This window comes from Plecotus auritus (assembly GCF_963455305.1).
Source record: "Plecotus auritus genome assembly, chromosome: 9".
Classification (NCBI taxonomy): Eukaryota; Metazoa; Chordata; class Mammalia; order Chiroptera; family Vespertilionidae; genus Plecotus; species Plecotus auritus.
Window position 1 is genome coordinate 155,286,243 of NC_137783.1, and position 25,963 is coordinate 155,312,205.

Sequence of the window (25,963 nt, forward strand, 5' to 3'; positions counted from 1 at the left end):
GGGATGGCCCAGCCATGTACTCCCGCCTCCATCAGTCATGGGACACCCATGAGTCACGGGACACGGGTCATCCTTGCACGGGCATGACCTTGAGCTGGGCCGCTGTTCAACCAGGCGGCCCTGAGAGAGGTGGGCAGCTGCAGGACCCCACTTCCTACATCTGGGGTGTCAGAGGGATCTGCGTGCCACTTCCCTGTGTCCCTCACAGAGACCCTTGTTTTTTTCTGCAGTTTTTTTTATTTTTTATTTTGAAAAAATGTCAAACCAACCAACCCGTTGAATATACACTGAACGGACGCCCATCCACGGAGATTCAGCAGATTCATGGTTCCTCTCCCCTCTGTGTACGTGTCCCCCCCTCCACTCCCCCCTGAAGGATGAATTAGCTGCAGGTGATATTCCCTCCTAAACACATCAGCATCCATCTCCTAAAAACGAAGGCCTTCTTCTACGTGACTGAAACAAAAGGGCACGCTCTGGAAGTTACCATCGAGGCAACGCTGGCATCTAATATCTTGTCCGCGTTGAGTGTCCCCAATGTCCCAGGGCGGTGCTTTCTAAAAACCCAGGATCCTACCAGGAAACCACAGGTGCACTTCCTGTCATGGCTCCTGAGCCTTCCTCAGTCTAGAGCAGGGACCCAGTTGTTGCATCTTCTCGGTCCGCCGTGACAGGACAATTGAAAGAGCTACAACCGGTGTTTGTTGCTGTGTCGCGTGGGGCCTGGCTGTTTTTTCCTCGCCCTGGCATTGAGGCTGCGCAGTTCGGGGCAGGATAACCTGCTGCGTACAGGATGTGGTGTCTCCTGCATCCTAGCGGGAGGCAGCACGATGCCCCTGTGTCCCCCGGCCGAGGGTCGGTGGATTGCGTGGTTCCGGTGCTTTGTGCCTGCATTTTCCTCTCGTGATTAATAAGTAACCTATGAAGTGACACTTTGAGACTGGGCCAACCTTTCACCCAGCCACCCAGCAGTTAATGACGGCTCCTGCCAGCTACTGAGTCACAAAGTCTCTTTTTCCCCTAAGCAAGGACACTTAGGAGCAAGTAATTTACACTCCAGACCAAGCACGTCAAACTCAAAGGCTGACACGGGCCAGATAAAGAAGGTTTAAGGGTACGTGGGCCGCAAAAAAAAACCACAAAAGCTTCCATTTTCATAGAAACGTAGGCTTGTTGAACACAAAGGGCTGAACTAGATGAGTCATCGTTAACATAAAATAATAGAACATTTTATTTATTTTTTAAAATATACTTCATTGATTTTTTACAGAGGAAGGGAGAAGGATAGAGAGTTAGAAACATCGATGAGAGAGAAACATCGATCAGCTGCCTCCTGCACACCCCCACCTGGGGATGTGCCCGCAACCAAGGTACATGCCCTTGACCAGAATCGAACCCGGGACCCTTCAGTCCGCAGGCCGATGCTCTATCCACAGAGCCAAACCGGCTAGGGCGATAATAGAACATTTTAATAAAAATCAATATTTTTTCTTGAATATTAACTTACCAGACACTGAATAACTGCACAAATTAATAAGCATAACACAAATAAACCTATTTTTCTTGTTCCCCGAAAGCGAAATACTCCCTGTTGCGCTCACCAAACAAGTCAGTCCAAGACTAATGACCTGGCCATCGGCTGCTAGAATATTCGCTGCTGGTGTTAGTGGAGAGAAATGGTGCACCTGCACGTAAGGGAAATAAATGCAACACGATTATAGCAATCAGTCATTGGCGAACATTGTAGTTTGTTATTAATTATGTGTAACAGGACATTGTAAAAATTAAGTTACCGAATTTTTATTAAAACGTTTCTTACATACCGTTATATTGGCGGGGCTGAAAAGTATTCGTTGTGAGCCGCATGCGGCCCGCGGGCCGCGAGTTTGACATGCTTGCTCCAGACAGTCCTGGCCCCTCTTCCATGACATTCTTTAAAGATGAAACTGACCAGCCCTAACTGGTTTGGCTCAATGGATAGAGCATCCGCCTGCGGACTGAGGGGTCCCAGGTTCGATTCCGGTCAGGGGCACGTACCTTGGTTGAGGGCACGTCCCCAGTAGGGGGTGTGCAAGAGGCAGCTGATCAATGTTTCTCTCTCATCGATGTTTCTAACTCTCTATCCCTCTCCCTTCCTCTCTGTAAAAAAATCACTAAAATATATTAAAAAGAAAAAAAAAGATGAAACTGACCAGAGACTGACCCGACCTCCTACACCCATTTCGGTGGGTCCCCATCCTGAAGGGCACACCTCGCACCTAGTAAGGACTCTGCTGAGACCCTCCCGAGACCTCCCCTGGGGTTGCCACCCGAGCATGCCTGTCCTCGGCACGGACTCTTCACTGTCTTTTTCCGAAACTCTATGGGTCCCCCAAGATTGCACCCAGGGGAGCAACGGACGGCCGCAGCTGCCCGCGCCCCCCCCCCCCCCGCCCGGGCTCTTTAACAAACAGACTGATCCCCAGGAATAAACTGTTGTGAAATCTTTCCTGCAGCTCCGCGGGCGCCCCCTCTGATAACAACGCTGCAGGAAAATCATCCGGGCGCAGAAGCACATGGAGGCGCCGTCTCGGGGGGCGTGGGGGTAAAATAGAGGGGCGTGCACCCCGGGCAGGCTGCCCTACACCGGCGCTCCGGGACCTGGCGAGCCCGGTTGCGTGGGAGCCGCGGGTGCAGCGGGCGGGGGCGGGGCCGGCGTCACCCTGCAGGGGCGGGGCCTCCTCTGCGCATGCGTATCCGAGGTCCGCCGGCGGGCGGCTGGGGGCGGGGCCTGACGCGGGGCTCCGGGGTCCCGTCTCCGCCCGGCCTGGCGGGGCGGGGCCACCGGGAAGGGCCCGGCAGAAGGAGCCGCGGGACAGGATGGGCCGGAAGGTGACCGTGGCCACCTGCGCGCTCAACCAGTGGGCTCTGGACTTCGAGGGCAATTTGCACAGGATCTTAAAGAGTGAGTCGCAGCGATAAAAATGCCTGTTTTTTAGGAAGTGAGTCTGGGGCAGCGGGGGGTGGGGGGCCGGAGGGGCGGGGCCCGGGTCCCCTCGGGCCACCCGGCTGGACCTGGACACACAGCGCCGCCCTGGAGCAGCGTGGGCGTGGGGCCAGGGAAGAGAGTGGTGGCGACCACGCGTGTGCGTCCTCCTCGGGGTGGTGGAGGGGCCGTGTGCGTGCCTGGGACACGCGACGCGCTCACCTGATAAGAAAAGTCTGGTCGCAAGTGCAGAGGGGAGGTTGGGGCGCGTTCCTGCCCTCAGATATCTCTGGGGTCCCACGGGTCACATGGAGAGTTAAGCTGCCCTTTGGGGTGTGTAAGGGGAGAGGGTGCTGGGACGTGTCCTTCCGTGGGTGGTCCCTGGTGCCCCAGCACCTACCTGGGGGTGGGCATTGGGGGAAGCGGCCCAAAGGGAAGTGGAATAAAGCTGAGCCGCAGGCTGAGAGACCAGGGCGCTGTCGCCGGGCGGTGGGGTCCCCGTGGGCGCCCCCTGTGCTGGCTCCCCTTTGAGGGTGGGTTGGCCACCTGCCCTGGGCAGCCCTGGCGGGGTGGCCCTGCAGGTTGGCTGGCACAAGCTGCTTAGGCAGGAGGGTTGCCAGGAGCAGTGAAACCGGGAATGGTTCCAGCCAGGACGCCTTATCAGCCAGGTGCCCCGGGCCTTCATCCTTCCTATTTTCTTCAGGGCCAACCTGCTGTTCAGAGCTCAGAGCAGATCTGTCGGGGGGGTGGGGGGGTGGGGGGGGACCTGGGGGGGCAGAGGGTGCAGAGCCACCTGCACACAGCTGGCCTCTCCGGGCTGTCCTGGGGAGCTGCTGGCTAACCCAGGGGTCTCACGGTGCCTGCCACTCACGGGCGCCTCGGGTGCTGCCTTCTCCCTGCGCGGGCGGGGCCTTCCGCGTCGCTCGTTAATAAGCGACCAGGTAGCGACGTCCTCCGTCCAGTGCCCGGTGGGTCAGCGTGCGGCGCTGCCCGTGTCTCAGGTCCTGCAGGTGTGAGCGCGGTCGGAGGTGCCCTCCTCCTGCGTCGGGGCCAGCAGGTCGCCGGGTACAGCGGGCGTTGCTTGCTTGGGTTTTCTCACACCTCCCCGGCAGGTGTGGGGGTGCCTTCGCACGTGTGGGTGCTGACGGTGCCCCCCTCGCTCTCCATGTAGGCATCGAGATCGCCAAACAGAAGGGAGCCAGGTACAGGCTGGGCCCCGAGCTGGAAATATGGTGAGAGCAGAACTCGGGAACACGGCGGGTGGGGGGGGGTGAGGTGGGGGGGAGGGGGGTGCAGGGAGGTGTCGGCCGCAGCGCACCTGGGCCACACCTGGGTGCTGTGACGTGACCGGCCCGTGGGCTGCGTCCCCCTGTCCCCGCCTCACCTCTGTCCCTCCCTCGGCAGCGGCTACGGGTGCTGGGATCACTATTACGAGTCGGACACCCTCTTGCATTCTCTGCAAGTGCTGGCCGCCCTCCTGGAGGCCCCGGTCACTCAGGACATCCTCTGCGACGTGGGGATGTAAGTGCCGACGGCGCGATGACGGGCCAGCGCAGAAAGAGGCCCGCGGGTGGAGAACCACGGGTGCAGGCCCACGGGTGGAGGCCCACGGGTGGAGGCCCACGGGTGCAGGCCCACAGGTTGAGGCCCACAGGTGGAGGCCCGCAGGTGGAGGCCCACGGGTGCAGGACCACGGGTGCAGGCCCACGGGTGCAGGCCCGCGGGTGGAGGCCAGCGCAGAAAGAGGCCCACAGGTGGAGGCCCACGGGTGCAGGCCCACGGGTGGAGGCCCACGGGTGCAGGCCCACAGGTTGAGGCCCACGGGTGCAGGCCCACAGGTGGAGGCCCACTGGTGCAGGCCCACAGGTGGAGGACCACGGGTGCAGGCCCACAGGTGGAGAACCACGGGTGCAGGCCCACAGGTGGAGGACCACGGGTGCAGGCCCACGGGTGGAGAACCACGGGTGCAGGCCCATGGGTCCAGGCCCACAGGTGGAGGCCACAGGTGCAGGCCCACAGGTTGAGGCCCACGGTGGAGGCCCACGGGTGGAGGACCACGGGTGCAGGCTTACAGGTGCAGGCCCACGGGTGCAGGCCCACATGGGTGGAGGCCACATGGCGGGCCCTGGCCTGGGCTGTCCTAGTGTGGGTCTGGGCCACACGTTGCTAACAGCCCATTGGGGGGCCGCTGTTGCGTCTGTTTAGCTCGGCCCTGTCTCCCGTGAACATGGCCGCCGCTGCTCCCCCTCTCCCGGCATCGGCGTGCCTGCGTCCTCCCCCTCATCCTCGTTCTCGCTGTGACAGCTGGTCGCTGGGTCTCTGAAGCCCACGGGATGGGGTTCAGTGTGTTTAGTGAGGCGCCCTCTCCCCGCAGGCCCGTGATGCACCGTAACGTCCGCTACAACTGCAGGGTGATATTCCTCAACAGGTGGGTGGCCGGCTCCGGGCGGGGCTGGGACCGTCCCCGGGGGGCGTCCTGGGCACCAGGCAGGCGATGCTGGTGACGCTGCTTCTCCCGGCCCCTGCCCCCCCTGACACGGGCTCCTTGGGGTGTTAGAGAGGGACCACGGGTGAGGTTTGGGGGCACTGGGCCCTGGTGAGAGAGGTCAGTCGCACGAGGGTGGCCTTCCCCGCTGCCCCTCACTGCCCCGCGGAGCGATACCGGCTGGGTGTCAGCCTCCGTGACGGGGCGGGCGGGCCGCGGGCTGCCCCTCGTGACCGGGCCTGTGGTCTCAGGGGCACCTTGTCCCCTCCCTGCAGGAGAATCCTGCTCATCAGACCCAAGATGGCCCTGGCCAACGAAGGGAACTACCGTGAGCTGCGCTGGTTCACCCCGTGGTCCAGGAGCCGGTGAGTCCCCGTCCCACGCGCAGGCGCGTCCTTTGGGGTCCATGAGGCGTCTGCACCCGGAGGAGCCGCCGTCCGGATCGTGGGGGGGCCACGGGATTCGGCCAAAGCTCCGGCCCCCAGCCCTTGGCATCGAGATGCTGCTGATTCGTGCGTGCCTGTGTGCCGGTCTCTCCACGCCAGCCCTGCTGCTGGGGCTGCACCGTGCGCCTATGGGTGGTGCTCCCACGGGAAGTGTGAGCTGCCTCCCTGGCCACCACCTGACTTCCGTCCACTGGTGACAACCGGAAGGTTGCAGGCATGTGGTCACATGTCCCCTGGGGGCCGACTGGGCTGCGGGCTCAATCCCCAGCCCCGGTCAGGGGTGCGTGCGGGATGCAACTGATTGATGTGTCTCTCTCACATCCGTGTTTCTCTCTCTCTCTTTCTCCCTTCCACCCTCTCTAGAAATCAATGGAAAAATATCCTCGGGTGAGAATTAACCAAAAAAAAAATTAGAACTTAGGAATGTTATCCTATCTAATAAAGAGGAAATATGCTAATTGACTGTCATGCCCTCACAAACATGGCAGCGCCCACAGCCAATAAGGAGGGAATATGCTAATTGACTGCCACCATCAAAGATGGCGGCACCCACAGCCACAAGGTGGCAGCACCCAGTCCCCTCAGCCCTGCTGGGGCGGCAGGTGCACAGCTCCATGCTTGCCTGCCTCCGGAGACCCCCAGCTGCCCAGGGCCGCCCGAGGCTCAGGTAACCAGGGCCGGCTGAGGCTTGCGCGGCCGGCAGTGGCAGCAGCAGAGGTGTGATGGGGGTGTCGCCTTCCCCTGATCACTGGGTCACCTCCCGCCCCTGAGGGCTCCCGGACTGTGAGAGGGGGCAGGCCGGGCTGAGGGACACCCCCCCCCCCCCCCAGTGCATGAATTTTCATGCCCCGGGCCTCTAGTATCAAATAACATTTAACTTTCTTACCGCAGTATGAATAACGTACAATACAGTGTGCGGTTTTAGGTGCTTTGCTTTTGGCGGTGGAGGCATTGGTGCAGTCGGCACCCGCGGGCAGAGGGGACGCTCCCGCCCCACCGCCTGCCCCCGGGGCGGGGGGGGACCCTCCCAGCATGGGCTCCATCCCTGGGTCTCACGCGGAGACACGCATGCGTGCGCGCTTTCCCAGCTGGCTCCCCTGCAGGATGCTTGTGAGAGTCACCCAGTGGTTTATTCCCGTATATAGTTCAGCTACTTTGCTTTTTTATATAAGAACTAGAGGCCCGGTGCACAAAATTCGTGCACGGGTAGGGTCCCTAGGCCTGACTGGTGACCGGGGCCTTCCTTCCCCACTGGACAGGGCCTTCCTTCGTTCCACGCCACCCCCTGGTGGTCAGCACGCGTCATAGCGAGCAATCGAACTCCCGGTCTCCCGGTCGAACTCCCGAGGGGACACTTTGCATATTAGCCTTTTCTAGATCGATCGGTAGATTCGGTTTTAAACATCTTCAGGAGCTCCGTGCGCCTGATAACAAGCCAGACCTCGGGTCTCGCCTCCGCATTTCTTTTCTTTTCTTTTTCTTTTTTTTTTTTTTAACGTATTTCCATTGATTCCAGAGAGGAAGGGAGAGGGAGAGAGACGTCAGTGACCCGCGCGGCTCAGGTCCACGCTGTTTCCCTTGCAGGCAGGTAGAGGAGTATTTCCTCCCCCGGATGATCCAGGACGTGACCAAGCAGGTGAGTTGCGGGGAATAAAACGCACTTCTCCCTCCGACGTGGCCATTCGAGGCTGGTGGGGGGCCGTGGGGCGGGAGCCCTCATGGAAGTCACAGTGACAGGACCACCGTGAGCCCGCCGGCCATTTCTGACCCGGGGATGGGCGACTTCCCAGTGATGTGCCAAGCGCATAGACCAGCCGTGGGCAAACTACGGCCCGCGGGCCGGATCCGGCTGTTCTATCCGGTTCTCTTGCTCTCCCCTCCGCTCCTTTCCTTTGAATCTATATTAGTTCACACAAACACTCCATCCATGCTTTTGTTCCGGCCCTCCGGTCCAGTTTAAGAACCCATGGTGGCCCTCGAGTCAAAAAGTTTGCCCACCCCTGGCATAGATGCTTAGAGGAGGCAGAGAGCGCTCAGCACGGTGGGGGGGGGGGAGCCTGGAGGGACCCTGGACAAGTGAGAGCTGTTGTCAGCGTAACCGTGGTGACGTGGCCCTTTGTGCCCGAGCACTTGTGGAGCTGATCCCGTGCGCTGCAGCCACGTGAGCTTCGGGCAGCTCCCAGCTCGGCTCGGGCTGGAGAACGTGTGACCAGAGGCCCCGAGGGGCCCCAGGGAGGGGCCAGCCCCGCCGGCCACCTGGGCTGGGAGGGCTCCCCGCTGAGGGCGCAGTAGGGCTCGAAGCAGAACGGCGGCCTCGTGACGGTCCCCGGGTGGACGCGGAGTCCTAGGGCGGCACGCAGCCCAGACGGGTGGCCACGGTCTCGTGCTCTCGTCCCGCCTGCAGGAGACCGTGCCCTTCGGCGACGCGGTGCTGGCCACGCGGGACACCTGCATCGGGAGCGAGATCTGCGAGGAGCTCTGGACGCCCCAGAGGTCAGCCCTCCCGCCTCGCGTGTCTCCAGAGCCCGTCCCTGCCTGGCCAGCCGGGAGCATGGGGACTTGTGACCGTCCGGAGTCCCGGCCTTGGGCCGTGGAGACAGGAGACGCCCCAGAGCTTGCGGGGTTGGGGAGGCACAGCGGTCTCTTCCCTTTGCCGGTTCTGCCCGCAGCCCGCACATCGCCATGGGCCTGGACGGCGTGGAGATCTTCACCAACGCCTCCGGCAGCCACCACGTGCTGCGCAAAGCCCACGCCAGGGTGGACCTGGTCACCATGGCCACCTCCAAGGTAGGCACCGGGCCGGGGCGCTGTGTCTCGCGCTTGCCCGCATCCCAGTGCCTGGCAGAGGGCGTGGCCCACACAGGGCGAGGGCCCCTCGGTCCTGCTGGTGCGGCCGGCGCTCAGCAAGCAGCCTCGCTCCTCGGCAGGGGCCGCCTGCCCGGGCTCCTTCAGTCCTGGCATCCACCCTGCGAGGAGGCGCTGTGACGTCCCCTCCGGAGCTGGGCACGGGGCACACGGTGGTCAAGCCTGCGGGGTTCACCTGCCAGCGTCTGCCTCCCGCCCTCAGCCCCCAGCGTCTGCCCCCCCGCCCTCACCCCCCGCCCTCACCCGCCAGCGTCTGCCCCCCGCCCTCGCCCGCCAGCGTCCGCCCCCCGCCCCTGCCCACCAGTGTCCGCCCCCCAACCTCACCCATCACCCTCACCTGCCAGCGTCCACCCCCGGCCCCCCACCCTCACCTGCCAGCGTCCGCCCCCCGCCCTCACCCCCCGCCCTCACCTGCCAGCGTCCGCCCCCCGCCCTCACCCCCCGCCCTCACCTGCCAGCGTCCGCCCCCCGCCCTCACCCCCCGCCCTCACCTGCCAGCGTCCGCTCCCCGCCCTCACCCCCCACCCTCACCTGCCAGTGTCCGCCCCCCGCCCTCGCCCACTGCACGGTGTTTCGGGACAAGCGACATGGGGACCGGGAGATGAGCCGTTTGCCGTTGGCTTCGGGGTGGAGCCCGGGGACCACCCGCACATTTACTCTTTTTTTAAAAAATAGGTTTTTCTTGATTTTTAGAGGGAAAGGGAGAGAGAGACGCATTGGTGAGAGAGAGAAACGTCCTGGACCGGCTGCCCCCTGCACGCCCCCCACCGGGGAGGGAGCCCTCAACCCGTGCACCTGCCCCGGTGGGGGGCCCAGCCGGCCCCCGCTTGGTCCCTGGTGGACGCTTGTGGCCGGGCCATCTGCCATCTTGCTGACGACAGCGAGGCCGTGCTGTTGGGGGGCCCGCGGGACAGGGCACCGCCGCTGAGCCGGGTCAGGACCGCGGCTGCGTCACGGGGTCTGTCTGCTGGGCACCTTCGTGTCCCCTCCTGACTGAGGGAGCCGCCAGCGCCCTCTGGGGGGGGGGGGGGGCTGTTGGGGGAACATGGACGTGTGCGCCCCCCCGGGGACCCGGAGGCCAGTGCGTGGTGGCCGCAGGCTGCGGGCCTCCCGTGGACACGGCGGCGGGCGCGGGCGGGGTCTGCGGCCCGCGGGCCGGTGGCGGCCCCGGCACGGACCTCGCCCACCCGCCGGGCCTGCGCCCTCCAGAACGGCGGCATCTACCTGCTGGCCAACCAGAAGGGCTGCGACGGGGACCGGCTCTACTACGACGGCTGCGCCATGATCGCCATGAACGGCGCCGTGTTCGCGCAGGGATCCCAGTTCTCGCTGGACGACGTGGTGAGAGCCGGCGGCGTGTGGGAGCTGCCGGGCCATTTCCTCTGTCCCCCCACAACCGGGGTGTCCCGGGGGGCCTGCCGGATGGTTCCCCTCCACCCGCTGCACTCGCCCCAATACGCACCACCAGGAGCACCCTGAGTGGCGCTGGGCGGCCGGGGACCCCGCGTGGCTGCGGGAGGAGGAGCAGGAGGCTCTGTAGTAAGGAGAGGGGGTGACCTGGCCCCCCCCCCGCCGACACCCCCCCCCCCCCCCAGCCTGTGGCGGGCGGGTTTGGATAAGCCCGGGCCGCTGGGGGCGGGTTAGAGGCCGGGAAGCAGGTGGAAAGGCCCCGAGAACGGTCCCCCGGCCGCCTCCGTGTGTGAAGCCAGAGGGGCCGGTCCAGGGGGGCCGGAGGCTGTGACTGCCCGAGCGGACGGGGGTTCAGTGCTGCCCAGGATCCCACTCGGCTCTGCGGACCCGCGTGAGCGTCGGGGCGCTCCGGCCTGATCGCCCGTCCCGGGCCGCAGGGCTCCACCCCTGCAGCGGGCACCTGTCCCCTCGGTCAGTGACGGGGGAGTGGGCACCAGGCACTCACGCTCCTCCACCCCCTGCAGGAGGTCCTCACCGCCACGCTGGACCTGGAGGACGTCAGGAGCTACAGGGCCGAGATGTCCTCCCGGAACCTGGCGGTGCGTGGGCGTCCGATAGGGCGGTGCGTGGGCGCCTGGCAGGGCGGGGCGTGGGCGTCCGATAGGGCGGGGCGTGGGCACCTGATAGGGCGGGGCGTGGGCGCCGGGCAGGGCGGGGCGTGGGCGTCCGGCAGGGCGGGGCGTGGGCGTCCGATAGGGCGGGGCGTGGGCACACCTGATAGGGCGTGTGTGGGCGTCCGATAGGGCGGGGCGTGGGCGCCGGGCAGGGCGGGGCGTGGGCGTCCGGCAGGGCGGGGCGTGGGCGTCCGATAGGGCGGGGCGTGGGCGTCCGATAGGGAGGGGCGTGGGCGTCCGGCGGGGCGTGGGCGTCCGGCAGGGCGGGGCGTGGGCGTCCGATAGGGCGGGGCGTGGGCGTCCGATAGGGCGGTGCGTGGGCGTCCGATAGGGCGGTGCGTGGGCGCCTGATAGGGCGGTGCGTGGGCGTCCGATAGGGCGGCGCGTGGGCGCCCGATAGGGCGGTGCGTGGGCGTCCGATAGGGCGGTGCGTGGGCGCCCGATAGGGCGGTGCGTGGGCGCCTGGCAGGGCGGGACGTGGGCACCTGATAGGGCGGGGCGTGGGCGTCCGATAGGGCGGCGCGTGGGCGTCCGATAGGGCGGCGCGTGGGCGCCTGGCAGGGCGCTGGCCCAAGACCCAGAACTTTTTTTTTAAATAGCAGCTTCGTTGAGGTGTGTCTCCCACACCACAGAGTTCTCTGGCTCAGCACGGTCCGTGGCTTCAGTATATTCGTGCATACACTGTGCAGCCCTCACCTCGATCAGGGTTAGAATGTTCCTTTTTTTTATATTTAAATTCTTTACTGTTTAAAGAAGCCCTGACCGGTGTGGCTCAGTGGATAGAGCGTCGGCCTGCGGACTGAAGGGTCCCAGGTTCGATTCCGGTCAAGGGCATGTACCTTGGTTGCGGGCACATCCCCAGTGGGAGGTGTGCAGGAGGCAGCTGATCGATGTTTCTCTCTCATCCATGTTTCTAACTATCTATCCCTCTCCCTTCCTCTCTGTAAAAAATCAATAAAATATTTTAAAAAATAAAAATAAAGTATTACATAAGTCTCCTTTTTTCTCCATTGACCTCTCCCCGGCCACTCCCACCCCCCATTTCTTTCTTTTGTTTTGTTTTTAATTTATTTGTATGGATTTCAGAGAGGAAGGGAGAGGGAGCGAGAGACATCCGTGAGGAGAGAGAGTCATGGACCGGCTGCCTCCTGCACGCCCCCCCCTGGGGATGAGCCCGCACCCCGGGCCTGTGCCCTGACGGGGAATCGAACCCTGACCTCCTGGTTCCTAGGCCGATGCTCCGCCCCTGAGCCCCGCCGGCCGGGCTGGGACATTTCAACACCCGAGAGCGAACCCTGACCCCTTCCCCTCCGCCCGCCCTGCGACCCCTGACCTGCTTCCCGCGGTGGCTCCGGCTCTCCGGGCCGCGTGTGGAGGGCCTCACCGTGTGCTGGACTGGCTCCCCACGGAGCAGCACGCTCTCCACTCCACGCCTCTTGCTGGCTGGGTGACATTCCACGGCGTGATGGGCCGCGCTGTTTGTCCCTCGTCCGTGGTCGGGCACGGGGGCTGCTCCCACCTTCTGTCCGGGATGGACGTGCTGCCGGGGGTCTGGCCGGCCCGGGGTGCAGGCTCACGAGGCCCTTCTGCGGTTAACCTGTGGGGGAGCCGCCCGCCGGCCCGCCCTCCTGCATCCCCACCGGCCGTGCACGCCCGAGGGCTCCGTCCCCCACATCCCGCCGACACGGGGCCGGGTTCTCTCCGATCGGGGCGTCCCGGGGTGGGAAGGGTCCCCCGCTGCGCTGCTGACGTGCGTCCCGCTGGCGGACAGAGTCCCGCGCAGCCCGCGTGGGGCCCCGAGCGTGGCACCGGGTCACCGTCCGCCCTGACTGCACCCACAGGCCAGCAGGGCGAGCCCCTACCCCCGCGTGAAGGTGGACTTCGCCCTCTCGTGCCACGAGGACCTGCTGCAGCCGCTGTCGGAGACGGTGGAGTGGAAGTACCACAGCGTTGGCGAGGAGATCAGGTGGGCGGGGCCGGGTCTCAGAACCCGCCTGGGGAGCCCGTGGGGAGGGGCCGACGGCGTGGACGCTGCAGCCACGGTGCCCGGTGCCACCCCAGCCCTGAGCGTGCCCCCACGGAGACCTCGGACGAAGGCCCTGTCCGCTCCCTCCGGCGCCTCGGTTTCCCCGTTTCAAAACAGGGTGACGGCAGGACCCCGCCTGGCCAGGGCCGTTTGGAGACTAAAAACCCATCAGTTCAGTGAGGGCCTCCGACAGACCAGTGTCCACAGGGCCCAGAGCTGCGGGCGGTTCTCCCTGACCCACCGCCCCAGGCACCTGCCCACCCCCGTGCCTCCCCCCAGGCACCTGCCCGCCCCCCGTGCCTCCCCCCAGGCACCTGCCCCCCCCCGTGCTTCCCCCCAGGCACCTGCCCCCCCCCGTGCCTCCCCCCAGGCACCTGCCCCCCCCCGTGCCTCCCCCCAGGCCCCTCCCCCCTGCCTCCCCCCAGGCCCCTCCCCCTGCCTCCCCCCAGGCCCCTCCCCCGTGCCTCCCCCCAGGCACCTCCCCCCATGCCTCCCCCCAGGCACCTCCCCCCAGGCACCCCCCCCCCCCCCCCCCCGTTGCAGGCACCAAATCCCAAACCTAACTCCCCCTGTTGCTCCCCAGCCTCGGACCCGCGTGCTGGCTCTGGGATTTTTTAAGACGAAGCCAACAGGTAAGACTCGGGGCCGCGCCGCGACCTGCTCCTCACTGGTTTGGGCCGATGCCGTGCAGGCCCGTGGTTTTCTGTTTGGCTGTTGGTTCTTTACGTGCATGTTTACTATAATTTAAATTTTAATGTATTTTTATTGATTTCCGAGAGGAAGGGAGAGGGAGAGAGAGAGAGAAACATCATCGGTGAGAGAGAATCATTGATCGGCTGCCTCCTTCACGACCCACACCGGGGATCGAGCCCGCAACCCGGCCACGCGCCCTGACCGGGGATCGAACTCTGGCCTCTTGGTTCACAGGTCGAGGCTCAACCCCTGAGCCGCGCCTGCCGGGCCTGATGTTCGGTTTTTAACTGCAGCTCATGCCAAGCGTTTCCCCGCTGGCACGGAGTCGGGAGCTGGGTCTGCACGGCCAGGGCTCCGCGTGTGGCCAGCTCCGGGTCACGCCGTCTCCGGTGCCCGTGGAGTCAGCCTTGGCCGCTCCCCCCGCGGAGGGCCCTGCCCCTGGGGCCCACCGTGGGGTGCAGGGCACCGTCTTCCACCCTGTGAGCCGGGTGCCCGTTCAGTTTTGTGGGCGCTCGTCAAGGCTGGCAGGGGGGGCGGGGGGGTGGGGGGCTGGGCTGGGCGCCGTGTCCCCGAGGCTGGGCTCAGCTGCGCCCGTTGGCCCTGCAGGCGGGGTTCTTCCTGCCCCTGAGTGGCGGCCTGGACAGCGCGGCCACCGCCTGCCTCGTCCACTCCATGTGCCGCCAGGTCTGCGAGGCCGTGAGGAGCGGAAGTAGGTGGCACCTGTGGCTGAGGGGGGCGGGGGGGGGGGGGGGGTCCGTGCTCACTGCCTGTGGGCGGAGCCGAGGAGAACCGGGTCCGGGAACGCAGGGGGCTTTGCGGACGTGCTGAGCTGTCCCGGCGTCGTGCCGGGGACTGGGGACGGCAAGGCCGTCAGGTCCCTTCCTGGGTCCTGGCCGATGCGCTGTCCACTATTCACAGACGCCGGCCGAGCTGTGTGTCCGCGTGGCCGGCGCAAAGGGCACGGCTTCGGGTCGGGCAGCCCAAGTTCAGAGCCTCCCCGTCTGCCTCGACATCGGTGTCCCCTTAGCGACACCACCAAAGAACAGGGGTGACCGATGCTGCTCGGGGGACGAGCTTCCCGGGGCGATGGGGAGGGCGGGCCAGGCTCTGCCCAGCACGCGGCTGCCACCCTCTGCGGCGGCTTTCAGATCAGGAGGTGCTGGCCGACGTCCGGACGCTCGTGAGCGAGACCGGCTACACCCCCCAGGACCCCCGTGAGCTCTGCGGGCGCCTGCTGACCACCTGCTACATGGCCAGCGAGAACTCCTCCCGGGAGACCAGCGACAGGGCCCGGGAGTTGGCCCAGCAGATCGGAAGGTGAGTGGGTCCCCGGTGGTGGCCCGGGCCGGGGGCCGTGACCACGTTTGTGGCCAAGCACGCGTCCAGGGTTGAGCAGGGGTCACTGCCTCATGGTCGGAGCCAGTCCCAGGGAGCCCGTGTGTCCGTGTCCCCGCATCCCCAGCTGCCTGATGGCCGCCCCCTTCCCGCCCTGGGTCCCGGGCGCCGGCTGCAGGGCTGCGTGCTGCCCTCGCCCCCGGCGTCCGCTGTGCCTGCGGGAGGTGGGGACGGGGCCTCTCTCCAGAGCGGGGGCCACTGGGTCCTCGTGTAGTGCCCCCTCACTCTGCCTCTTGGGAAAGGGGGGGCGCTGCCCGCCTGTGTGCTGAGCTCAGTGAGGCTGCCATGCTCACGCTTGAAGCCAGTACCTGAGGGACCGCGTGCAGGCTCACGTCCCGGCGTCAGTCACAGCCACGCACGGCCCCCCTCACAGTGGAGTCCACGGTCCGGTCCCCTGGGACGTGAGCACGTGGTGCTGAGAATCAGCCAGACACGGAGGGCCCAACCCTGTGTGACCCACGTCAGGAAACATCCGAAGAGGCAGAGCCGGAGAGACGGGGGGTGGACGAGGTGTCCTCAGGGGCTGGAGAAAGGGAGGGGAGGGGAGTGACAGCTCGTGGGTCCAGCGTCTCCTTTTGGGGTGATGGAAAGTTCTGGAGCCAGACAGCTGGGGATTGCACAGCACTGTGGATGCACCCAATGCCACTGAGTCGTGCACTTGGTAACGGTCGGCGTGGATTTTGTGTTGTGTGTGCTTTGCCGCATGCACAAGCAGGCGCGCCCCTCACACCCACCCTCACACATGTGCACACGCACACACGCCCCTCATACCCACCCTCACACATGTGCACACGCACACGCCCCTCATACCCACCCTCACACATGTGCACACGCACACGCCCCTCATACCCACCCCTCACACATGTGCACATGCACACACACCCCTCACACCCACCCTCACACATGTGTACACGCACACATGCCCCTCACACATGTGCACACGCACACACACCCCTCACACCCACCCTCACACATGTGCACACGCACACACGCCCCTCACACCCACCCCTCACACATGTGCACACGCACACACACCCCTCACACCCACCCTCACACATGTGCACACGCACACCCACCCCTTACATGTGAACACGCCCCTCACACCCACCCCTCGTGCATGTGCACACATGCCCCTCACACGTACCCCTCGTGCACACGCCCCTCACGCCCGCCCTCTCCTGCAGCCACCACATCAGCCTCAGCATCGACCCTGCCGTGAAGGCCGTCATGACCATCTTCCACCTGGTGACGGGGAAGAGGCCTGTGTTCGCGGCTCACGGCGGCAGCAGCAAGGAGAACCTGGCCCTGCAGAACGTGCAGGTGCGCCCCCCAACCCCGCCCGCCCCGTCCCCGCGTGGGGCCGCAGAGAGCCCCGGAGACGCTGACCACGCGGCCTCCTGGACAGGGCCCAGTCGGCGTGTGCGCATGTGTGTGTGAGCGTGTAAGAGTCGGTGCGAGACAGCATGCATGTGAGTGTAAGTGTGCAAGAGTAAGCAAGTCTGAGGGGGTGCGTGGGTGAAGGTGTGTGTGAGCAAACCATGTGTGTGAGTTTGAAAGTGTGCGAGTGAGGTGAGGCTGTGAGTGTGAGTGTGCATGTGGGTTGTGAGCATCTGAGTGCACGAGGGTCTGTGCACATGTTTGCACAAGAGTGTGGATGCATGGGTGTGAATCGGCACTGGTGTGAGCGTGAGATGTGAGTGTGCACAGTGTGTGTGTGTGCATAGTGTGTGTGTATGTGTGTGCAGTGTGTGTGTGCAGTGTATGCAGTGTGTGTGTGAGTGTGCACAGTGTGTGTGCAGTTTGTGTGCACAGTGTGAGTGTGCACAGTGTATGTGTGTGCAGTGTGTGTGTGAGTGTGTGCAATGTGTGCGTGCAATGTGTGCACAGTGTGTGTGAGTGTGTGTAGTGTGTGTGTGTGCAGTGTGTGTGTGTAGTGTGTGTGTGCAGTGTGGCACAGTGTGTGTGCAGTGTGTGTGTGCACAGTGTGTGCACAGTGTGTATGTGTGTGCACAGTGTGTGTGCAGTGTGTGTATGTGTGTGTACAGTGTGTGCAGTGTGTGTGCAGTGTGTGTGTGTGAAGAGTGTGTTCACAGTGTGTGTGTGTGTGCACAGTGTGTGTGTGCAGTGTGTGTGCACAGTGTGTATGTGTGTGCACAGTGTGTGTGCAGTGTGTGTATGTGTGTGTACAGTGTGTGCAGTGTGTGTGCAGTGTGTGTGTGTGTGAAAAGTGTGTTCACAGTGTGTGTGTGTGCACAGTGTGTGTGTGTGCAGTGTGTGTGCACAGTGTGTGAGTGTGTGTTCTGCATCTTCGGTGAGTGGCTGCCTCCGGGGAGCTGGACGCTGGTCGGCTGCCCTGAGCTCCGGGGCTCGGAGCGGGCCCCTCCATCCCCTTCTGCTGGACACGGCGGCCTCGCGCCTCCGGAAAGGCCAGTGTGAAGGGAGTGGACGAGGTGGCCACATTCCTCCCGGCCGCTGTGCAGCCGTCCCGCCGCCAACACTCGGCCCCAGGCTCTGGGCCCTTCCGCCTTGGACTCGGCCTCGCCGAGCGCCCGCGGGCCCGTGGAGCTGGGCAGCCCCGGAGGCATGGCAGGGCGCCCGCACGCCGCCTTCCCCGGAGCTAGGAAGCCGAGAGCCCCCACTGTCCCGTGTCCCAGGGGCTGCGTGGGGCGGCCTCTCTGGAGCCGACGGCACCCGGTGTTAGGCCCGCGTCGCCCGCACGGCTCCGCACACAGTGACGCTTCCCTCCCGCCGTCAGGCTCGGCTCAGGATGGTCGTCGCCTACCTTTTTGCTCAGCTGAGCCTCTGGGCACGGGGCGCCCCCGGTGGGCTGCTGGTGCTGGGGTCTGCCAACGTGGACGAGAGGTGTGTATGCCCCGCGGGCGTGGCGAGGGCGCCTGGGCACCTGGATCTCGGAGGGTGAGGGCTGCCCACAGCCGTGTCCCCACGGCGTCTGCCGACTCTGTGAGATGCACAGTGGGGGTGCCACGTCCGGGCTCCACGGGCCCCTGGAGATGCCGGGCCCCCCACGCTGGGGGACTCCGCAGCCCCTCGGGTGGGCCGCACGGAACCCCGTGTTCTCCCGCGCAGCCTCCTGGGCTACCTGACCAAGTATGACTGCTCCAGCGCCGACATCAACCCCATCGGCGGCGTCAGCAAGACGGACCTGCGGGTCTTCGTCCAGTTCTGCGTGGAGCGCTTCCAGCTGCCCGCCCTGCAGCGGTGGGTCCCCGCCAGCACCCGTCCAGCACGGCCCCGGCCTCCCTGGTCTCTCAGCCACCCCCCAGCTCCCGGCGGCCTCACAACACCTCCCTTCTGCCGGCCCTCGGGGTCCCGCCACCAGGCACCCCTTCCTTCCTTCCTTCCTTCCTTCCTGCTCCCCAGGCTCCTGGCTCTTCTAGCCCAGGGGTGGGCAAACATTTTGACTCGAGGGCCACCATGGGTTCTTACAGTGGACCGGAGGGCTGGAACAAAAGCATGGATGGAGCGTTTGTGTGAACTAATATAAATTCAAAGTAAAGGAGCAGAGGGGAGAGCAAGAGAACCGGATAGAACAGCCGGATCCGGCCCGCGGGCCGTAGTTTGCCCACCCCTGCTCTAGCCCCATCAGGCACCTGTCGCCTGGCCCCCGTGCCCCGCCCCTCACCCCCTGCCCTGCTCCGTCCGTCCGTCCGTCCGTCCGTCCCGTGCTGAGCGGAGAGCCTGGTGGTACCTGTTGACTTCGTTGGAGTCCGGCCGCCCTGACTCACCTGTGTCTTGTTCGCAGCATCCTGGCCGCCCCGGCCACCGCGGAGCTGGAGCCCTTGGCCGACGGACAGGTGTCCCAGACCGACGAGGTAACGTGGTGGCTGCGTCCCCGCCGTCTCCCCGTGTGGCCCCTTCCCGCCCCGGGGAACCGGGCTCCGTTACTGGGCTTCTGGCCTGGGCGCCCGGCGTGGCGGCCACTGCTGGCCTTTGACATTGGGACTCGGCTGTCCGGAGGTTGGGAGGAGGGGTGACGCGAGGTGAGCGGGGAGGGAGGCGTGGGGGGGGTGGCGTGTCTGCACTTCTGCGGGCGACCTCACAGAAGACTGTCGCCCCCTCCCTCCCGGCTGGCCTTTTTTTTTTTTTTTTCTTTCTTTTTAAATATTTGCAAGTGTTGCATCCTTTATTTTTTTAAAATATATTTTATTGATTTTTTACAGAGAAAAAGGGAGAGGGATAGAGAGTTAGAAACATCGATGAGAGAGAAACATCCATCAGCTGCCTCCTGCACACTCCCCACCGGGGATGTGCCCGCAACCAAGGTCCATGCCCTTGACCGGAATCGAACCTGGGACCCTTCAGTCCGCAGGCCGACGCTCTATCCGCTGAGCCACACCGGTTTCGGCCCGGCTGGCCTTCCACGGCCCGGCCGGTGGGGTCCCAGGCTCCGGTTTGCGGCTGCAGCGCGCACGGGAGGCGTGGCCGGGCCTGTGGTCACATCCCTGACAGCCGACGTCCTGCTGCAGCCCCTCGGGGCACAGTGACGCGTTTTCTTCTCCCGAGAGCCGGAGAGGGTGGGCCTCGCACGCCGAGTCCGTCTCCGTGGGGCGTGAGGAAGGGGTGCAGAGGCGCCCCTCGGCCAGCGTCACGTGCTGCAGAGGCTGCTCCCCCCCCCACCCCCCCACCCCCCGCTGCCTCACCGCAGTGACGTTGCTGGAGATCAGCCCACGGTGACGGACGGTTTGTGCTGGTTTCTGTCCGACCGTCTGTGCATCCGCATTTGCGCCCGTCCCACCCCGTCTTCACGGCTCTGGCTTTGGTCGTCGGCGTGTTTGGAAATCGGGACGTGCGAGGGCTCCACCTCGGTTCTTTCTCAAGATAATTTTGGAGATTCTGGGTCCCCAGCGTGTCCGCGTGAGTTTTGAGAGCAGCTTGTCCGTTTCTGCCAGAAAAGGAGAACCCGGCGTGGACTTTCCTGGCGAGCTCGTCGGCTCGGTAGACCAGTCACCTCCTGGCATGTTCGGTCTCCTGCCCGGGGCCAGGGGCGTCGTCCCATTTACCGGGCGCACCGGTTAATGTGGGGGTTTTTCAATACATGGGGTTACACACATGTTGATATATGTGTGATTTGATATGTAGGCTATTTTGTTGTATTGACAAGAAGCTTCAAAACCTCATATGTCAAATCTGCCGAAGGTGTTAATGTCATAGATATTTTTACACTTAAACATGTCGAATTTCATGCCAAAAAAAGCATTTGCGGGAAGTTTTCATTCATTCCTTTATTTTGAAGAAAAAGTGATCGTATACTTCGGGAAGCTCATGGTGAACATGCTCCATCTCAAGATACTTGTGAACGCTGGTTTAATAAACGCTTTAAAGGTGATGATTTCGCTGTGAAAGACAAAGAACGTCCAGGTCAACCAAAAAAGTTTGAAGACCAACAATGACGAGCATTATTGGATGAAGATGCATGTCAAACTCAAGAACAACTTGCAGAAAGATTAAACGTTGCTCAGCAAACAATTTCCGATCGTTGACAAGCAATGGGAAAGATTTTAAAGGAAGGAAAATGGTGCCACACCAACTGAACGGAAGACAAATGGAAAACCGAAAAGTCATCAGTAAAATGTTGCTTCAATGGCACGAAAGAAAGTCTCTTTTGCATTGAATTGTGACTGGCGATGAAAAGTGGATTTATTTTGAGAATCCCAAACGCACAACATCATGGGTTGATCCAGGTCAACCATCAACATCGACTGCAAGGCCAAATCGCTTGGGAAAGAAGACGATGCTCTGCGTTTGGAGGGATCAGGAAGGTGCGGTGTGTTATGAGCTTCTCAAACCAGGTGAAACCGTTAATACTGATCGCTACCAACAACAAATAATCAATTTGAACCACACTTTGATTGTGAAATGACCATAATGGGCCAGAAGACACGGCAAAGTAATTTTGCTTCATGATGACACACCAGCACGCACTTCAAAAGCAAAGACACGTGAAAAGATCCTGCCTGGGAAGTATGAACCCACCCGCCGTATTCACCAGACCTTGCTCCTTCAGATTATTACCGCTTGTTCCGATAGACGGCACACGCACTTTCTGAGCAGCCCTTCAAAACGTACGAAGGAGTGGAAAATGGGGTCTCTGAATGGTCTGCCTCAAAACAAGAAAAGTTCTATTGGGACGGTATCCACAAATTACCTGAAAGATGGGGGAAATGTGTAGCTAGCGATGGACATTACTTTGAACAAAGCACTTTTGATGTTTCTCTTGAAATTATCAAGTTTTCTTTGATTACAAAATCCGCATTAGTAACCGGTTAATGGTCAATCCGCATTAGTAACCGGTTAATGGTTAATCCGCATTAGTAACCGGTGCACCTAGTAGCTAGATCTTAACACCTTCCAACGACGTTTTGCAGCTTTCAGAGGATGACCCTGTGCTTGTTTAGTCCAATTCACTTGTTTAGTTGGTTCTTTGGGGTTCCGTTGGAAAGGGAATTGTTTTCAGAGTTTTGTTTTTGGGGGGCTCCTTGCCAGTGTCTAGAACAGCCTTGGGCAAACTACGGCCCGCGGGCCGGATCCGGCTGTCCTATCCGGTTCTCTTGCTCTCCCCTCCGCTCCTTTACTTTGAATTTATATTAGTTCACACAAACACTCCATCCATGCTTTTGTTCCGGCCCTCCGGTCCAGTTTAAGAACCCATGGTGGCCCTCGAGTCAAAAAGTTTGCCCACCCCTGGTCTAGAAACACAATTTTCTTTTTTTATCTTTGATTCCCGAGAGGAAGGGAGAGGGAGAGAGAGAGAGAAACATCAAGGATGAGAAAGTCATTGATCGGCTGCCTCCTGCACGCCCCACACCGGGGATCGAGCCCGCAACCCGGGCCTGTGCCCCGACCTCCCGGGAATCGGACCGTGACCTCCTGGTTCACAGGTTGACGCTCCACCCCTGAGCCATGTGTGCCGGCTGCACAGTCGATTTTCTCCACGTTTCTGTTCTGTTTCACTGATTTCCGCTCCGACCCTATGATGTCCTTCCTCCACGCCAGGAGGGGGCGGGGGTCAGGTCCTGTTCATGAGGTCGTCCGTCCCCTTCCTGAGGGCAGGTGTTTGAGCGCGGCCTCCGAGCGCGGCCTCCGAGCGCGGCCTCCCCGCGGCCCCTGCCCCGTGCGGGGCCCTCGTTTTCGCTCTCTGCAGGATGTGCTCTCCCGGACCCGTGGGTTATTTAGGATGGATTTCCCTCTCATCTGGTTTTAGTTTGTGAGTTTCCAAACATCCGTCATCGAGTCGTAACCTGCTCCGTCACCACCAGGGAGCTCGCCGCGTGCGACGTCCATGTCCTCGTATGGTCATGCCTGTCTCCTGCCTCCCTGCCTCCTCCGGCCCCGGGGCTCCAGGCAGCCCTGGGCGGTGGCCGCATCGCCTCGGCCTCTCCCTCGTTCTCCACACAGCCGCCTCTGCCTCCTGTCTCTGATAAGGACCCCCTCCCTGGATGTGGGGTCCACCTCAAACCCAGGCATCTTATCCCGAGATGCTTAATTCCACCTGCAAGCCTCTCTTTTCAAACAAATTCACAAGGTGCCGGTCCTGGGGCTTAGGGCAGGGACGTCTCTTTGGAGGGGCCGCAGCTCCAGTCCTCCAAGCCACATGGCTGATTCGTCCTTTTTAATTTTTACTTAAAAAAAATTTTTTTTATTGATTTCAGAGAGGAAGGGGCGGGGGGAGAGAGATATCAGTGATGAGAGAGACTCATTGATTGGCTGCGTCCTGCACACCCCACACGGGATCGAGCCCACAACCCGGGCATGTGCTCTTGATCTGAGTCAAACCCAGGACCCTCCAGCCAACACTCTACCTATTGGGCCAAACCGGCTAGGGCTTTAATTTTCAAAATTAACTTGAGAAGGGGAGAGGGAGAGAGAGAGGAACTTGGATTTGTGTTCCACTCATCTATGCATTCACTGGTTGACTCCTGTGTGTGCCCGGATGGGGGATCGAACCCGCCACCTTGGTGCATCGGGACTTCGCTCTAACCCACGGAGCCCCCGGCCCGGGCTGGTCCGTCCTGCTTTCTGAAAGTGGCCTCCTCCTCGGCCTGTCGGGGTCGGGGACCGAGGCCTGGTCGCTCCTGGCCTGGGGAAGCCCGCCCCGGTCCCGGTGCCTGACCCGCCCTCGCCCTCACCCTCGCCCTCGCCCTCGCCCGCAGGAAGACATGGGGATGACGTACGCCGAGCTCTCGGTCTACGGGAGGCTCCGGAAGATCGCCAAGGCCGGCCCCTACAGCATGTTCTGCAAACTCCTCCACCTGTGGAAGGACGTCTGCACCCCCCGACAGGTACCCCCATGCTCCACGGGGCGGTGGGGGGGTGGTGGCGGGGGGTGCAGGTGGTCCCCTGGCAGCGGCGGGTTTGACTGGCAGGGCAAGTGTGAGCTTAAGCCAGGACGCTCTGCCTCACCGACACCCGTCCAGGCCCAAGCTCCCCCCGCGGGGCCTCCCTTGGCCCCGGCCACGTTCACAGGAGGGCTCGCCCCCCCCCAGCAGGCGCCCGCTCCTTCCGTGGGGAGAGCGCGGACTGAGGTCGGGGCGCCGCCGCTTTCAGCCTGTCGTCGGACGCGTTAGGGCCGCGGCCTGCAAACCCGGTCCCCACGGGACGCCGGGCAGCTGGAGGGCCAGAGCTTCGGGACCCTGCCCCGCCGAGCGCCGGCCCTGCCCCCTCCTGCCCCCGGCTGTGCGGGGCAGCGGGGACCCGCCGCGGGCGCAGCCCAGGGTGACGCGGCCCAGCCCTGGCCTCGGGTCTCCAAGCGCCGGGCCTCCCTCGCCCGCCAGGTGGCTGACAAGGTGAAGCGCTTCTTCTCCAAGTATTCCGTGAACAGACACAAGATGACCACGCTCACGCCCGCCTACCACGCCGAGAGCTACAGCCCCGACGACAACAGGTTCGACCTGCGGCCGTTCCTCTACCACGTGGCCTGGCCCTGGCAGTTCCGCTGCATCGAAAACCAGGTGAGCGGGCCGGCCGGGGAGGCTCAGGTGGGCCCGGCACCTCTGTCACCCCCGTTGGTGCAAAGGCCGGGGGGCCGGCCCTCGGCACACGCTGCTCCGGACTGGGCTGTAGTTCCTGGCGTCGCGTCCCCCGGAATGAGCGGCTGGCCCTCGCGGGATGGACACGAAGCCGGTCACTGTCCGTGCTGGACGACGGGCCTTACCGCTTCTAGACCGCCCTGCCCGTCCTTTTCCTGGTTAGTAACAGAACCAAGGGAGGGTTAGTGAACTTAAAGAGCAGGCACGGGGCCCTGGCCGGGCGGCTCAGTGGATAGAGCGTCGGCCTGCAGACCAGAGTCCCGGGTTCGATTCCGGTCAAGGGCACGTACCTTGGTTGCAGGCTCCTCCCCGGCCCGGGCCCTGGTTGGGGTACGTGCAGGAGGCAACCCGTGGATGTACTTCTCCCACATCCATGATTCTCTCCGTCTTCCTCTCTCTCCCATTCTAATAATCAATGGGAAATATCCTCAGGTGAATTAACCAAAAGAATAATAATAAAAAGGCAGGCACAGGGCCCTGGCCGGGCTGCTCAGTGGTTGGAGCATCAGCCCGTGGGCTGGGTTCGATTCCAGTGGAGGGCACAGACCTCAGTTGCAGCTCGATCCCCTGGCCTGGTCTGGGCGCGTGTGCGAGGCAACCGTTCGTCCGCGTCAGGTCGATGTGTCTCTCTGTTTCCCCTCCCCCCCTCTAAAAATGAGTGGGAGTACCCGCGGGTGAGGGTCAACAGCAGCAGAAAGCAGGGCTGGGGCCCGGGCTGGCAGTTCATCCTGTGCACAAAGGTCGCAGGTCGCAGGTCCAATGCCCGCTCAGGGCACACGCCCAGGTTGCAGATTTGATCCCTGGTTGGGGTGCGTACGGGAGGCGCGTATGATGGATGTTTCTCTCTCACATCCATGTCTCCCTCCCTCCCTCCCTCCCTCTCCCTAAGATGAAAATATAAAAACCATCCTCGGGTGAGGATTCTTACAAAGGAGGTATAGGCCCTCCCCTCCTCCCCTTTTCCACGATAGACAGACCGACCGCAGTTAGACACCGCCCCCCCTCCTCCCCGCCCCCCCGCCCCCCTCCAGTGCACGTGGTAACCCGGGGGCCGGAGAAGGACGGCGGGTAGAGCTCAGGGTTCGTTGGACGTGAGACGCTGTGGTGAGTGCACCGCTGTGCTAGAGAATTGGGGCTGGGGGAGCCCCCTTTCTACCTGGGATGGGGGGCACCTCTGAGGGGTACACCGAGGCTGGAGCCAGGCCACACTGCGCTCCGGGCGTGGCCCTCAGGAGGCTGTTCCCCCGGGGACGTCCGGCCGCGGCTAGCCGTTACCGTGCCCAGGGATGGCCCGGGCTGAGCCAGGGATGCCGTGAAACGTCCCGAAGGCACAGGACGCCCCCGGAGTTAGTGCGAGGCGGGGCTTGGCCCCCACCTGATGCGCCCAGCGCTGGTTCCCCAGGTCAGCAATGGGGTTCGGAGGCCGTGCACCCAGAAGACGGGCAGATGAGAGGCCAGGCCAGGGAAGCCGGAGTCGCCGGCCGTCTCCCCCTCAGGCAGCGACCACACGGACGTGGGGCTTCGTGCCCGCGTCTGTCCGGCCACGCGGAGAACCTGGCGGATACCGTGCGACACCCCGCTTTCTCAGTCCGCAGCTGCGGCCTCTTCGCCGTGAACCCTGTGGTCGTTCCACAGCGTGGTCGTTCACGCCGGCCAGGACGCCGCGTTCTCACCGGCTCCTCCTCCAGGTGCTGCAGCTGGAGCGGAGGGAGCGGCAGGACCTGGACGGCGTGGACTGACCCTGGCCCAGCCCCACGTGGGACGGCCGCCTCGCTGGTGACCTTGGCTGGTGACCTTGAGCAGGAGCCCAGCCCCTCCCTGCCCTGGGCAGGGGGAGCGTCAATAAGTCTTGTTTCATGTTTCAAGGGAGAGGGGTCTTCTAAGTCTAGTTCCTTAAAAAAATAAAAAAATAATTTAAAAAAGGCTGAAATAAAGAGAAGGCCATTTCTAGCTCCTG

General features: G+C 63.2%; 2 protein-coding genes across 5 annotated transcripts in view; one reads left to right on the forward strand and one right to left on the reverse strand.

Moving 5' to 3' along the window:
* LOC308233869 (7-dehydrocholesterol reductase) overlaps positions 1–1,905 on the reverse strand; it is a 33,978-nt gene extending 32,073 nt beyond the window's left edge. Inside the window, exon 1 of the mRNA XM_080640843.1 lies at positions 1,824–1,905. The gene's annotated coding sequence lies outside the window, so the exon portion shown is untranslated. The remainder of the gene's footprint in view (positions 1–1,823) is intronic.
* Positions 1,906–2,752: 847 nt separating this feature from the next.
* NADSYN1 (NAD synthetase 1) lies at positions 2,753–25,963 on the forward strand. 4 transcript variants are annotated; one of them, XR_013961607.1, is made up of 21 exons: positions 2,753–2,944; positions 4,137–4,197; positions 4,370–4,486; positions 5,340–5,393; positions 5,726–5,815; positions 7,481–7,532; positions 8,301–8,389; positions 8,566–8,683; positions 9,971–10,102; positions 10,696–10,770; positions 12,687–12,811; positions 13,455–13,503; positions 14,171–14,273; positions 14,713–14,881; positions 16,144–16,279; positions 17,715–17,821; positions 18,047–18,178; positions 18,723–18,792; positions 22,182–23,259; positions 23,752–23,928; positions 25,695–25,901. XR_013961607.1 is itself a non-coding variant. In XM_080687532.1 (21 exons), the coding sequence occupies exons 1-21, from the start codon at positions 2,860–2,862 to the stop codon at positions 25,743–25,745; spliced, it is 2,121 nt and encodes a 706-aa protein (XP_080543658.1). In that variant the 5' UTR covers positions 2,753–2,859; the 3' UTR covers positions 25,746–25,963. The 4 variants fall into 4 exon arrangements, 3 of the variants coding, with proteins under 3 accessions (XP_080543658.1, XP_080543659.1, XP_080543660.1); XM_080687532.1 differs by having other exon boundaries at positions 23,131–23,259; positions 25,695–25,963; XM_080687533.1 differs by having other exon boundaries at positions 23,131–23,259; positions 25,409–25,901.